General features: G+C 33.4%; 1 protein-coding gene across 1 annotated transcript in view; it reads right to left on the reverse strand.

The window, feature by feature from the left end:
* Positions 1-3,865: 3,865 nt before the first annotated feature.
* Positions 3,866-15,216, reverse strand: part of ABCC9 (ATP binding cassette subfamily C member 9) — a 128,246-nt gene continuing 116,895 nt past the window's right edge. The window contains exons 36-40 of the mRNA XM_021716419.1: positions 14,862-14,970; positions 13,397-13,500; positions 10,792-10,925; positions 9,116-9,178; positions 3,866-4,824 (exon numbers count right to left, since the gene is read on the reverse strand). Coding sequence (XP_021572094.1) covers positions 4,687-4,824; positions 9,116-9,178; positions 10,792-10,925; positions 13,397-13,500; positions 14,862-14,970 — 548 coding nt within the window. The 3' untranslated portion in view covers positions 3,866-4,686. The remainder of the gene's footprint in view (positions 4,825-9,115; positions 9,179-10,791; positions 10,926-13,396; positions 13,501-14,861; positions 14,971-15,216) is intronic.

Here is a 15,216-nt window from a genome sequence, read left to right on the forward strand (position 1 = left end):
TTCTTGACAATCATTATCAGCCCTTCATTGAACTAAAAAGAGCCTGCTCACTGTAACCTAGAAATGTGTTGCCAGTGTTACCTTAAAAAGTAGCTAAAAAAAAAAAATGTATTACTAGAAACACATTTTGGATCTAACAGTGAATTTTTTTCCTAAGGTGATTTAGGTCTCAAAGATACATTTATGGAATATTATGATTATAAGAGTAGTTCTTTTTATGTTACCCATTCTAACCATATGTATTTGAGTTATCTATGCATTGTTTTAGTATGTGGCATAAAGATTCATAGCAACTATATCCTTATTTAAGGCAGCAACTAAAGGTCAAATGTGAGTATATGCATGTGTTAGAGGATAGGCTGTAACTTATAAAGTTAGCAGAACACTTTAATGGATTAACATAGCTGGAAATTTGGTTTATGTCTAGATTCAAAGAACTGATGAACATTTGGGTGTCTGAAAGAGATGAAAAATGTTTTAAATTACTTTTTACTTGACTGTGTTAGAACAAAGCCCAAACAATTATGAGTCAAAGAGCAAATACCTAGATATGAAAGAGCTGGCCTAAATCTATTTGGATCTGATAATATTAAAGGTCTATAGTCTTTCACTTAATAGTGGCTGATAATGTGCATAAACAGCATAAATTTTAACCATTCTCTCAGAGAAAAATGGGAACAAATTAGCATTCAGCTACTGCTTCAAACTTGCATCAATGTTGACACATTTATGAACAAGTTAGTTATTTGACACAGAGGACAGATTAAGTAACAAAAATAATGGTCTAAAAATGAAGTTTTTTTTTCATTAATGTAGAGTGTATAATTGGAGATAGTCTGTGATGACTGGTGGCACTAAGTCACAGAGTGCATTCCTCTTGGAGCCAATTAGCTTATTTAGCCAGATATGACACCCTTGAATTTTGTCATTTTAGGAATAGGAACTAGTGACCATAGTGTGACTGGCTAAGGACAGTTTGCTACTGTCCATAGAGAAAGAAATCATTTAAATCCCAGGTACTAGATATATAGAATGCATCAACCTTCACAGTATCAACAATGATGATACTCACAGAAAAAAAATATAAAGTTGGAAAGGAAAAAAATCATCACAAATAATTGATCTTTCTCCCATTTTGTGAAACATCAGTTGTGAAACACTGCACCAAACTGGTCACATGTGCATACTATTAATGTTTGAAATGCTTTGCATCTTTATGAAAAAGTTTTATCCTTAGATTACTTGTTGCTGATTAAACTACAAAACACTGATCAGTGTCCTTGTTACTAACTTTTCAGCTGAGATTCAACTCATTAAACAATGTTTCGTTTATGATGAGCTAAGGCAGTTCACTCAATGACAGAGTTTAGCAATTCAGGAGACAGTAGTATCAGCAAAGATAGGAAGCAGATGGAAATCACCTTGAATGTTTTAAGGCTCCAGGTTATGCTTAAGACAGAGAAACTAGTAAGATGACTGAGATAGTTTAGTGATTCCCAAACTTGGTTAAATATGAATGTCATTTGGAGAAACTTGCTAGAAATGCAAGCTCTTTCTTTGGAGATTTTAATCCAGGTGAATTGTATTAATGCTTGTGGCAATCTGATGTAAATGGTACATGGTTACTGAAGAAAACAATTAAATGTAAGTAACAAGATATATCCTCTTGGCAATTACTCCTTATACTAAAAGGCTAAGATCAAAATACTGCATTTAACTTTGGATAATGAGTCAATAAAGGAATTAGCACAGTACTATATATGACAGAACTCCAAAAAATGCATTATAAAATAAATGATACATGATATATTGAAAGACAAACATAAGAAACGATCAATAAAACTCAAAGAAAAGTCAACTATTTAAATAGAGATGTAAAAATTTTATTAATATCATTGTTCGATTTAATAGAAATGTCTCTGGAACCTATATACAAAAGTAAGGAGGTGCATGACTCTGGAAATTGTGAGACAAAATTATCAAAGCAGGGACCGATACTGTCCTCGCAACTGGTTTTGATATATATATATTGATCAGACCTGGTTGATAACCAATGGAATCATAATTGAAAGAATAATCACCTTCTTTAATTGAGAAAACAAAAAGAGTAATTTATTATGTAATAGCAAGCCAATATGTTTTTATATATTGTAAAGAATAAACACATTTATTGTGGAGAATAAATACATTTCATATATTGTAGAGAATAAATAATAAAATAAACATATCACAGAAAAAGGAAGAGAATAAACCACAGCTATAAGCACATGGCTAGCAGTAAAACTAATCAATGAATCAATCAACTATATTTATTAGGACCTATTGTGAACTAGGCACATGTATTCAGTGCCAGAGGCACAAAGATAAATAAGACATGGTCCCAGTTCTCAGGCATCAATTACTTGCAAGGGTCTTCTGGTACCTAATCTAGAGCTAAGTAGGCTTTTAAATGAATCGCAAGTAATAATATAAAAATAGATTGTACATGATTCCTTGGAAGAAATATCTTTTCAATAATGTAAGTAACCCTATTATTTTAATATACAGCATTATGCATTTAATGCTTTTTATAACTATTAAGGAGTTAAAATTTCCAAAATTGGTGTGGTTAAATAAGATTTATAAATGTAAAATTTAATTTGGTAAGTTGATCTTTTATAAGATATGTATGTAGTAAAAATTATTTCAAGATGAAACATTTCTATATTCAATAGATAATACATGTAGTGTAATAAATGATTAATTAAAAACTTTATCCTTGACTTTAGTCAATTTAGTTTTGTAAACATTTACTCAACTTAAATAATTAAAAGTTAAGAGGGACCAGCAGCCACGTGGGAGTAAGAACAGTAAATGTGATTCTCAGTTTAGATATGCTTCTAACATGATGCTGGCTGTATAGCAGTGTAAATTTAAAATATCATCAAGAGATTATTTCATTGCATAAAAACCCATTTCTCTGGGAACAAGTTAGAACTTCATAACAAGCATTATTTAGTACTATAAAATATTTTCACATCAGCAATATTTTAGAGGACTGTTGAATTTTTAGAAAATATTTTCAAGATCCAATTAATGGTTACCAGTTCTTTTCTGTTTAGCTTTCAGGAAACAGTAAGGTTATCTTCTTCCAATGCAGTTTTATACATACAACAAAGGGTGACAATTTAAGCTAAATATCCTGGGCCATATTTGTCTATTCCTGTGGAACTTATTTTTTGTAACTATTAGGCTTCTATATTTAGATGAAGACGCAGTCTCATATTCTGGATCCACAAGTATTACAGATTTACAAGTATTACAGAATACACAATACAATAAATAGAACACAAGAACTACAGAAAGGCAACATAATTTCTCCTTGTGCATCAATTACACAACTTCAAAAATCTTACAATACATGAGGATCCTCATGATGAAAACACATGATGTTTATATCACACAGGCACAGAACTGTATAAACTGTGGTTTGCTCATATGACAGTGAAGGTAACTTTTGGTATATTTAATTTATAAATTTTCACTTAAGCAAAACATGACACAATATTCCATCAATTTTGATACACTCTTTACATGCAAATTAAAATAAAAATGACATTTTTGGTATAAAATATATACAAAAAACATGCACACTAAAACTAGAGCAGGAACAAATGAATACATGTGTGACGCTATTGGGCATAAACTTTTCCAACTAGAAATAGACACTTGTTTTATATGTATAGCTCTAAAGTGTGAGATATTTCCACCCTGTCATTGCACTGCTCATATGAAGTATTATTAGCATATGGCTAAGATATACTACACACACACACACACACACACACACACACACATATACACACACACCCCAAACTCCTGCGAGAAATGAGTCCACTTGCCTATGCACCTTTAAATCTTGATTGATGTGGTACTTTAGGGCTAATGATGAATTGAACTACAACAAGCTTAGCTGTCTATCATTGAAAAATTGAACCTAATCACTCTGAACTTTAGTCTGGAAAAGTCATGTTATGCTTGATATCTTAAGCATTTTCTTCTTACTGCACAGGAAAAAAAAAGGAAACTTGAGTATAGTTTTTCAAATATCCAAACTCTTTTCATTATCTTCCTAGTTAAGACTTTGGCTTTATAGAGCCACTATAAATATGATAACTTCTTGGTGACAGGAAACAATTTAGAGGAGAAAAAAAGACTGCTAAAAAAATTGGTATTACTAATGTTAATGAATACAACTATTATTAAAGTAGATAATTAATTTGAGTGTTTTATTAGAAAACATGTCCTTTTATTCTCTTACAACACAAAATATACTCTTACAAATAAGAGTATAATGATAAAACTTACTCATTGCAATTTCCATGCCTGAGAGATATTTGCCAGAATTAAAATTGTAAGCAAACATAAGTTATTGATTTACCACTTAGAGTAATTTATGTGTTTTAATACAACTTGCTATTCTTAAAGGCAGAGTGGCTTGATCATAAAAACATCAATAATGAACATATTAAGCAGTAGGATTCTGAAAAACAGTATAAAAAACAGGAAAAAAGAAATGTTAACTTCTTTTCTTATGTGAAAATCTGCAAAAGTTTAAAATGCCATTTTATGAAGGCGATACTCATGATTCATTAAGTAGGTTATGACTGTGGTATTTTAAATACATTGTCATTTTATGATACCCCTTCACATGTCTGCACGAACAAAAGACGCAAATACTCCATCTTCCTGAGCCAAGAGGCTTTCTGGAGTGTCATATTCTAAAATGTTTCCTCGCTTCATCACAATAACCAGGTCTGCCGTCAGAATGGTGTGAACCCGATGCTGTGAGTGAAAAAAATACACCTTATTAGTTACAAATTTCAGGGTACAAGTCAAAGCAATGGAATATGTATATTTTATTATTTATTGAGGGACATGCATCTAACAGGAGATGTAGGAAGCACAGCCCCCCCTTTCTTCCTTATTTAAATTATCATTTATTTACATACTTTGAATAAGTAAATCTCAGTTTGGCTTGGTTTTCTATGGGTGTATTAACTTGAGCATTACTAATAATATCAGTGCCGTCATTTTCATGGACACTTAAGTGTAGGTAAACTAATAAATGTTTGTCAAATACTTAAGTGCTAAAAATGGCCATCATGAACCCGTTGGGTTATACTTTAGCTCAACAATTATCTCTCATGTAGATTCAACTAATTCCTTGGCCTAATACACTATCTGGAGAATCCTGGAAAGTAGTTCAATTTGGGAAGACAATATAGGGAGGTCCATTCTGGCATGCGGTATTCGAGTGGATTATCCATGCCTGTAGACATGCAGTCTCTTAGTCTTTGCAGATTACTGCTGCCCACACATTCTCTCTTTCCACATGGTACCTTTTGGAGAGAGGTTTTAGTGTTAGCAATTAAAAATTATAAAAGCTACAAATCATACAGCATATGCCATACATTAAGTGCTTCACACACACACTTGTGAATCACCAAAACATCCCTCAGCTGTGGGTGTTATTTCTCTCCACTTTATAGGGGAGACCTCTGAGGTTCACAGAAAGAAAACAAAATCAGAAGCGCACATAGATAATAAGTAGCAGACCCAGTATCAAAACCTACTTTATTAATTTCAAAATATGAGATATTCCCTCCTGCCATCTAACTTGTTCAGAAGGAGTATCTGGTCTGAAATTAAACCAGGCTTGTAATTTTGGCTTTACCACCTGTTACTTGTGCAGTCTTGAGCAACATATTTAACTTTGTATAGCCAGTTTCACATCTGCAAAATTATGATAAGAACAGTGCTAGCTTCAGAGAATTGTGGTAAGGTTCAAATGAGATAATCTATGTAAAAAATTCAGCCCTTTGTCTGATACATGCAAGCAAATAATAAACATCAACTACTTTTTAAAAATTTTTATGACTTAGAAGGGAGACATCTATGTGGTGGACCCTTTCTCTACCCTTGTTAGTTCAGCATTGTCCAATAGAAATATAATGTTTGAGCCATATATCATTTAAAATTTTCTGGGAGCTACATTTTCAAAGTAGTAATAGACAGGTGAAAGCAATTTTAATATATTTTAGCCCAACTTTTTCAAAATATCCTCCTTTTAGCCTGTAACACTATAAAAATTATTCATAAAATCTTTATATTCTATTAGTACTAAGTTTATGAAGTCCAGTATGTATTTTACAATTATAGCACTTCTTAATTTGAGCTATCCACATTTCAAGTACTCAACAGCCACATGTGACCAGGTACTACCCTGCTGGAACTGGAGCATGAAGGTCAAAACATTAATATGCTAATGGGAATTCCCGCCCAGAGTTCTAAACCTAGAAATACCATCTATTTATCTGACACAGTATTCCAAAGTGCTTTTAACCATCCAAAGTTCAACCAAAGCCATTCTGAGAGGCAATGGACTACATTCTGCCCTGGACCATGTAGACAGTCTTAATGTTTATGTGTTCAGATAAGTCAGCAGTTATGGTTGTGACTCATGACTTGCAAGGAAAAGAAAGACAAATATGGAGTGTGATAATGAGGCCAGCTTAGAACATGCACCACTATTTTCAACAACTGTCTTACACTGAATACTGGTAACAAACAATATATATTTAGGAATTTAAAAAACTTTGGAGGATAATATTTATCTTTGAGAAAAGACCAGAGCCATTTGCATACCAATGCATTCAGAAAAAAACTTAACAAACCATTTAATATCTCCTATGCATTTTCCCTCCAGAAAATATTAGTTATTCAATAACTATATCATAGATACCTAAAAAATTTTGGCTTCTAAATCCATGAATGTAATACTATAAACACAGTATTCTAAAATAAAAACATTGAAAAATTTTATCTAACAGAAATAAATATAGCTGCTGTCTATTCCATTAAACCAAATTATTTTTTTTCTTGACCAAGTATGGTGTCAATTGTGGTAGTGTTGATGACATTTTAAAAAATGTTTCAGAGAAATTAATCTTATCAATAGTGAATAAATAATTTTCATAAATAAATACCATGGACTATTTTGGTATGTGAGTGCTTCCTTTTAGAAGCTGAATAAAGTTATCTTTTTAAGATATTCCACAATTTTCAGTGGCAGTTAACCAAAGCAACAAGACTTTTAGACAGGAAAGGAAAAATAGTTATTCTTAGCAGAACTGAGGATTATTCTATAAGGAGGGCACCACAAGTGTGATAATGTTCTTTCTTTTATGAGCCTGTTATGAGGAGTTGGTCCTCAGAAGAGTCCAACAGTGATTCTTCCTCCCTGACAGCCTAATGTGCATTAGGGGTGAGAATGGGAATGGGGATTCTAGGTATCCTAGTGGTCACCTTCACATTAGAGGTCTTGAAATGAAGAACTGGTGAAAGATACATAAGTCTATGGAAAAGTATTCAGTGAATGTAGGCAAACAAAAATCTGGTAACAAACCATACTTTTTTGGTTAAAAATACAAACATGCTCAAGTAATCTTCCAGATGTAGACTACATGGAACCACCTAACAATGTCATGCTTCATGCAGAGTAGAGAAAATCAGTTTTTTGAGTAGGCAAAGGTCTGCTTTTTCCTCATCTTTCCATCCATTTAGGGGGCAACAGGAAGATTTTTTTCTTCCTAAATACATCCCTACCTTTTCTACTAATAAAGTGTTTACATATATTAGAGGACTATTTTAAATCATTTACATTTTAGTATGATCGAGTCAATCAGGAGACTCTCCTCCAAGGCAGTGAAACCACAGAGTTCATTGGGAAAATGAGAGAAAGTGGGTTTTTCCGTACTTAGTCAAAATTTGCTGAAAGTGAGCCCAGATGAGGAATGATTTCCTGTCATCTTGAAAATGTCGCACTTCAAATGGTTCTCTTTCTCCCATGCATCATTCACAAAAATGGAAGCATAGCAAATACCTCGCATACAACTCTCATTTCTCAACAGTTACACTTAAGCATTTATTTAAACTAAACAATGCATTCTTCGGGGCAGGTATGAAAAGTTATGGTATTTTTAAAAGATGCTTACAGAGCATCCCCAGGGAATAATGAAACTGGTCCTCAGGATAGAGGTAAAGCTGATCCTTGGGTTTCAAAAATATTCCTTGCAGATATACATATGAAAACTCATGCATGTGGCCCATTTTGTACAGAGCATAACTGAAGCACTTGGTTGAGTCGATCTAGTAATAACACCTGGCAGTTAGTTCTTTCACCCCATTTCTCCCCTTTAATCATAGCATTATCCTTGTCTTACTGAGGGGAGACTGCTAAGGTAACTACCAGAGAAGGAGAGACTTGGCAGAGTAGATCAAGATGGTCTACTTGTTGGTTATCACCAAAGTGGAAAAGAGGCCATTCTTGAGAGCAAGCAAGTTTGGAACAGTATCACACTCCACTAAAATACCCTCAGAAAAAACTAGAACAAGGCCTGCATCCATAATAGAAGAAACACGGTGCTGGAGAGAAAAATGGAAAGAAGAGAAGAGAATCAGCAGGAGGAAAAATGTCCAGGTGATTCATTAAAAATAGTTTTTGTTAAGCAGTAAGCCTAAGTGTGAGCAAGAACCCAGCCGTTGGCAGAAGGGAAGACAAAAAACCACGGCCTATTTTAAGTAAACTATAACATGAGTTACAGAGATTTAATCACTTCGTCTGTTTGATTGGTGTTACTTAAAATAGAAACATTACCTGTCATTACTGTGAGATACCTCATTGTCTTCTTTTTGTAAACAGATGATTGGAAACAAAATTAAGTAGTTTGTTTACAAAACTCCTCATAAGACCATCAGATTATTGAAAAGAGAATTATTACATATGACCTACTATCTATATCTAGTGAATACAGAGTTTCCATGAGCTGCTGGAATCCTTAGATTTAGGATGTCTTATCATTGTAATTTCAAGGCATTAGGTAGAGCAGACAGTAGGGAAAAGAACAATGATTTCTATTCATAGTTGTAGTTCTTTCTTTTTTGCACAGATACAAAAACATTAGCAGATAAATACACAATTTAACATAATATTTTAATTGCTCAAACTTAAAAATAATAGGTTCTTAGAACAAAAACAAAAGAGGAGTACATCAACTCTGTCTCCCATACTTACAGCTATTGTAACAACAGTACGGTCAGCAAAGGCTGTCATTACCACTTTCTGCAAAATGTTTTCCTGACAAAAAAAGAAACAAATAAAATGTAAATTTTATCTGGACTACTTTCTCTTGCCATAATATTTTGCCCCCAAGAATAATATTTCACTCTGCCCAATCCCTTGTGAGCACTCTCACTCCTCAGTCTTCTGTGGAAAGTATAAGAAGGCTCGTGTTGGATTCTGAAGGTGTCTTCAAAATGCAAGTAAAACTCAATGATCAGCTGGGAGCGAGTGATAAATTTATTGCCTAGAAACTCAAAGAAAATGAATCAAATGAACAGAAAATGCTTACTTGAGTTATACCACAAGCATTATGTATTTGAAACTAAAAAACCCTAAAAAGGTGTTAACCTTTCAGTCAGAAGAGGGGAAAACTGAAATTCATGCCAAAAATTTGGACTTTGACCTGTAAAAGAACATTCTAGGCAGGAACTGTTTTTATTCCCACCACGGACCGCTGCTGTCATTATACTTTAAAAGATGTTCTGGGAGAGATTCCACCTCTCTCCTAGAGGAAAACTTGATTACCTAAGTTTCTTAAAGTGAAGGAGTTCTTTCTAATCAAGAGGTTACTGTCACTTAACTAATATTTTCTCTCTCTTTTTTCTGTTGAGCCAATATTATCCTTATAATACTCCCCAATATAATAAAACCTTAGTATAATACGAATTTTGATGACTCATACTTATTTAGTGAAATGACTTGATTAGAGACTATTTTACTGCTTATGTTAACCTTGAGAAGCCTATATAACTTTGGATAGGTACTTTGATTTAGTTTTACTTAACAGAAAAGAATGATGTCAAATTAACATCTCTCTATATAATTGGCTCTTCACAATCTTGAAACTGTTTCATTTTTGGGGAGTAGTTTTACACAATCTCAATTGTGCAGCAAACAAAATGGCATGAGATTGTGGGTGGCTATTTTTTAATTTTTATTTTTTGTCTTTCCAGATACCAAACTTTTAATATCAAGTTAAGCTTCAAAAGAATAACATTAATTGCTAGTTCACATACAATTTGTGGTTTAATGTGACATTTTTCCTACTCAAACACATTCTTACAAATAGGTTTTTCTTGGACATATTTGACACTTTTAAATAATTTCTTTCATGAGGCAAAATTTCTGAATTTTTGCTGTGAATACATGGAAGAGGTCATTATTAGTTCTAGCCTTTATTAAACCTAGAAAATCTTTCTTCTTCAGATTGCTTTAGGAAGTAATTATTGGTTTTTGTTATCAGTAGATTCTATTAAATACAGATTTGCATATTGCATTTCAGAATTTCCATAGCATAATACTTGAATATAATACAGTACTCTCATCAACAGCACCCTGGGCTTTTGCTATTTTGAAAATTTATCAAAAAGTTGTGGCAAATTTATTTTATTTTTATTGGTAATAGGAATGTCTTTAAAGCATGTGTCATGTCTCATGTCTCATTTATAGTTATTCTCAGTGTGTTATCATCGGTTGATCAAGGAGATGATTGAGAAGATTAATATTGAGATGATTAAGAAACAATAGTACTGAAGTTTTAGAACCCAATACAAAACAAAAAAAAAACCGTAATTTCCATGCAAATTTCTCCAACCCATCAATTTTAAAAACTTAGGTAGTGCACTCACTGTGGCCATGTCTATAGAAGCTGTTGCTTCATCCATAATAAGAATGCTGCTCTTACGGACAAAGGCCCTGGCAAGGCAAAATAGCTGTCTCTGTCCAACGCTAAAATTCTCCCCACCTTCAGTGACAACTGCATCTAAAACAGAGAAAGAAGCAAGGGTTTCATTTTTTTTAAAGGGTAACATTTTTCTTGGGCAGAGTTTTGAAAAACACATTATGCTATCTAAAAGCATGATGGATATCACTTTGTGCTGGTGCAAGGATTTTGTACTGGAAAGGCAAAGAGGAACTCTACTTTGGGAATGCGAAGATGATCCTAGGTCATCCTATTTATGACAATAAATGGTGAACTACCTCTTGATAGCAGGATATAAAATACTGCTAAATATTTTTGAAGACTGGAAAACTTTGAAGATTATTTAATATAATTCTTTCTGGAGATCATATACTATAATTATTTAAGGCCCAGACCAATGAAATGGCTTACTCATATCACATCTAGCAAATCTGTAGTACAGCTTGATAAGAGATAGAACATTTGGAGCTCCAATTCCAGTTCCCTAGATGGTAAGCGCCACGTGGGTAAGGACAGGGCTTGTTTTTGTTTGTCAGTGTATCTGTACCATGGTATTTGACATAGTGGCAGAATAAAACATTGTTGTGTGGATAAATCATCCTTTTTCTGTTTCCATTCACATTTCATAAGCTGTACTAAATTCTGCTTCCAAAATATTTTTTTTTTTTTAAATCCAAACACTTTCTAATTGTCTCCTGGGGGGGATTTCTATTGATTATATTCTCAAAGTCTTATAATTTCTCATGCTTGGAAGTTATGCATTTATTCTCCAAATTTTAATTTACATAATAAGTAAGGAGGCTGCTGGGGGTGATGAATATTCTTCACCAAAGTTGGCCTGAACCAGATTTTCATCAAACAACTGGTATAATCTTTATTAAGACGATGAAAACAAAAAGATGATGAATGCAGTGTTCAGTTACATAATTTGCATACAATCCCCTGTTGCCTACACTGTACCATAACCCAAACATTATGCTCCGAATTCAAAGCAGGTGCATGTAGCTCTCATGTTAGTGAAGAGGACTACAAAGATGCAATTGCCTGTCTTTCCAGCTATTAATGGTAGGAGAGGCAAGGCATCTTTAAATGCCAAGAGAGAAAGTTCTATAAACATGTATCAATTTATCAAGTAGACATACTTGGTTGTCCACAAAACATATCAAAAATTGTTATGGGAAAGTTCTTCCATAATTCTGGAATTACTCCTGCAATCTGACACTGGCAAGGTCACTAGAACTTTTCTTAAAGACATGCTGTCTTAATTTTTGTTTGTGTCATGCCTTCTCCTTGGAACTTAATTAAAATAATAAAATATAGTGGCTTTGAGCAGGCTTTTCTTTCCAAAGAAACTAACAAATAAGTTTGGTTTTATTCTGTAAGCTGATTCAAAACAAACAAATAAAACCCCCCAAAACTAGATGCCAAAGCAACACAATTTGGCAAGTACATATTGTGTATTAAAAAATAGAGTATCATCAAACTATTATTCTTCCTATTGCTTTCTTAACTGAGTTCAGATCTTAAGAAGGCAAAAGTTCAAAATTATAGATGTTCCTTTTTATGAATTAATGATAAAATATATTCTCCATTGTTTCATTAATCACTTTATTCTTTCATTCTTTTAGTACTTATTTGTCTATCTCTGAGATTAGATTTTTATCAGAGATTGGGTACAGGTTTTGTTTTTTACAAAAGTTTTTACAACTGATACTGTACCAAAGAACTACAAAATAATATCTTCAAACATTAAGAAAATTACATCACATAAATAAAAGGAATATGCCCTTCTGGCAGCAAAGAAAAAAAATGGCTACTAATATGCAGAAATCTCCTCCATCTATATGGTGCCAAAGAATCAAACCTAACAGTCTCTGTAATTCTCTTATTCATTTCCTGAGGGGAGACCCCATTTCATGTGGGTCACCTAAGCAGGAATGATGACAAGAAAACATTCTGATTAAGGTGATCTATATTCACCAATTATGAGAAGACAGTAAAGATCAATGTATTAATGGAAATACATATACATATTTTTTTGCATTGAAGTCTCACTCCATCATCCAGACTGAAGTGCAGAAGGCACACTCATGGCCACCCCAGCGTCGACCTGCTGGGCTCCACAAATCCTTCCACCTCAGCCTTCCAAGTAGTGGGAACTACAGGTAAGCACTACCATGCCTGGCTGATTTTTGATTGATTGTAGAGATGAGGTCTCACCAAGTTGTCTGGACTGGTCTCAAACCCATGGGCTCAGGCAAGCCATTTGGCTCGGCCTCCCAAAATGCTAGAATTACAGGCTGAGCCACCAACTTGGAGTGGTCACATAGAATAGAGTTTGTTATAAGGGTCATCCTCTTGTAACCCATGCAAAAATCATTAGGTTTTGAGATGTCCTAGTGACCCTTAGGTGATTATATTAAATATAAGACGATTTAACACTGGAAGTATGTGATTGTAGCATATAATGTAGATAGAGATAAGTAAAATTAATTGTATATATAAATAAATGTACTATTTAGAAAATATACCTAGTCCTCCTGGAAGAGATTTGACCATGTTCTTCAACTGAGCGATTTCTAGAGCTTCCCAGAGTCTGTCATCTGTGCATTTGCACTCTGGATCTAAATTAAATCTGTAGGGGAAAATATCAGTTAATTAGTCAATACCTGAAAATAGAAAAGTGTTTATATGTATATGCATATCGCTTTTCCTCCCTTGACACGTAGTTTCATTTGTTTGGTTACTGCTACATATTCAGCACCTAGAAGAGTGCTCAGGATAGAGCGGGCACTGAATTCACACTTGAGTGAATGAATGAACAGATAAATGATCTTAATGGTATCAAAATATGGTCTTGAGGATGGCATTATATTAAGTTTATGCACATGATATGACATGATCAATTTTGTTATGTGGATCCTTCCATTTCATATTATGATTAATATAAACTGAATAGTGTCTGGCAAAATATTTCTGCAGAACTTATGCTAAATACATAGATCTGTATGAGAACACTATTTTAGATAAGCTGTGCTGCACCAACCAGGATAGTAGTATTCATAATAAGTATATTAGGATATATAAATTCACTATGGCATTACTAAATAACTAGATACCTTAAGAACTTTACTAAGTAGAGTAGTATTACAACTGAATATTGAGCAATCTGACCTGCATTTTCTCTTCAATATAATGAGTAATTAGTAAAAGAGGTGGCAAACACTTCTTTGTAATTAAGTAGTTAGAGAAGGGGAGCAAGGTAGAACAAAAGATGGATGGAATGAGAGATGTGACCTGGGGGATGATACCAATGTGGACTTTGGAATCAAACAAACTTTAGTTGGAAATAACAGTTCTATCACTTACTGAATGTATGGACTTGGGTTAAGTTACACCTTTTCTGAATTTCAAAATTCTCATCTGTGAAGTGGGGATAATATGTTTCCTAAAGCAATGTTTTGAGAATTTAATCAAATAATATATTTAAAGCATCTAGCAGATGGTAGATACCACTCTTTTTTTTTTTGGTTTGGGAAACCATGAACCAGGCATAAAGAAGATTGTAACAGCTTGTTCAAAGAAATTTTGACCAAAAGTAAAGTTGATGGAAAATTGGGTAAAGGAATTAACTAAACTCAGAATATGTGCTAAGGCCAGGACAGACATACAAATTTAGTAAGACAACAGGAGCGTAGAACAGCTCAGAAATGTCTGACAAAAACCACTACTTTTGAGCATAGAGGAAAAAGTGGCTTTTATGGGGCCAAACTGAAAGAGAAGAAGATCTGTAAACATAAGGAGTTGTCTTCTATAGGCTAACTGAGCAACTACAGGGTTTCTCAGTCCCAATTGCTTGACAGCATGTTTGATTTTATTATCTTGAGAATGTTATTTCACATTTACCGCTGAAAAACAGCTCTCAGAGTATATCCTTCCTGTAAACCAAGGGATAAATCCTGAGGCACATGAACGCTTGCTGAATATGTTACCTACCTAATAGACCCACTGAAGAGTATTGGATCCTGTAGAATGATTGAAAGTCTAGATCGGAGTGTGTGTAGTGGCAGTTTAGAAATGTCTATCCCATCAATGACAATCTTTCCTGTTAAGGGGAAACAAAAATTACAGTCATGTAGTAAAATCACAAGTAAAATAATGTTTGTTTACAAAAAAAAAAGTTTTTCCTAGTTCAGAGTTGAAATTCAGAAGATAAAGCTTTCTATGTAAATATTAAAAATATCATTATGTGTTTATACATTTTTGGTGATAGCTTGTCTTTCTTATGTATTTCTCCTAAAGGAATTTAGAATTTTTATTCTGTTTCTGTAGTCTTATGAATCAAAAGTAC

Source organism: Carlito syrichta, unplaced genomic scaffold (assembly GCF_000164805.1).
Source record: "Carlito syrichta isolate Samal-C Ts95f unplaced genomic scaffold, Tarsius_syrichta-2.0.1 Scaffold308809, whole genome shotgun sequence".
NCBI classification, from domain to species: Eukaryota; Metazoa; Chordata; class Mammalia; order Primates; family Tarsiidae; genus Carlito; species Carlito syrichta.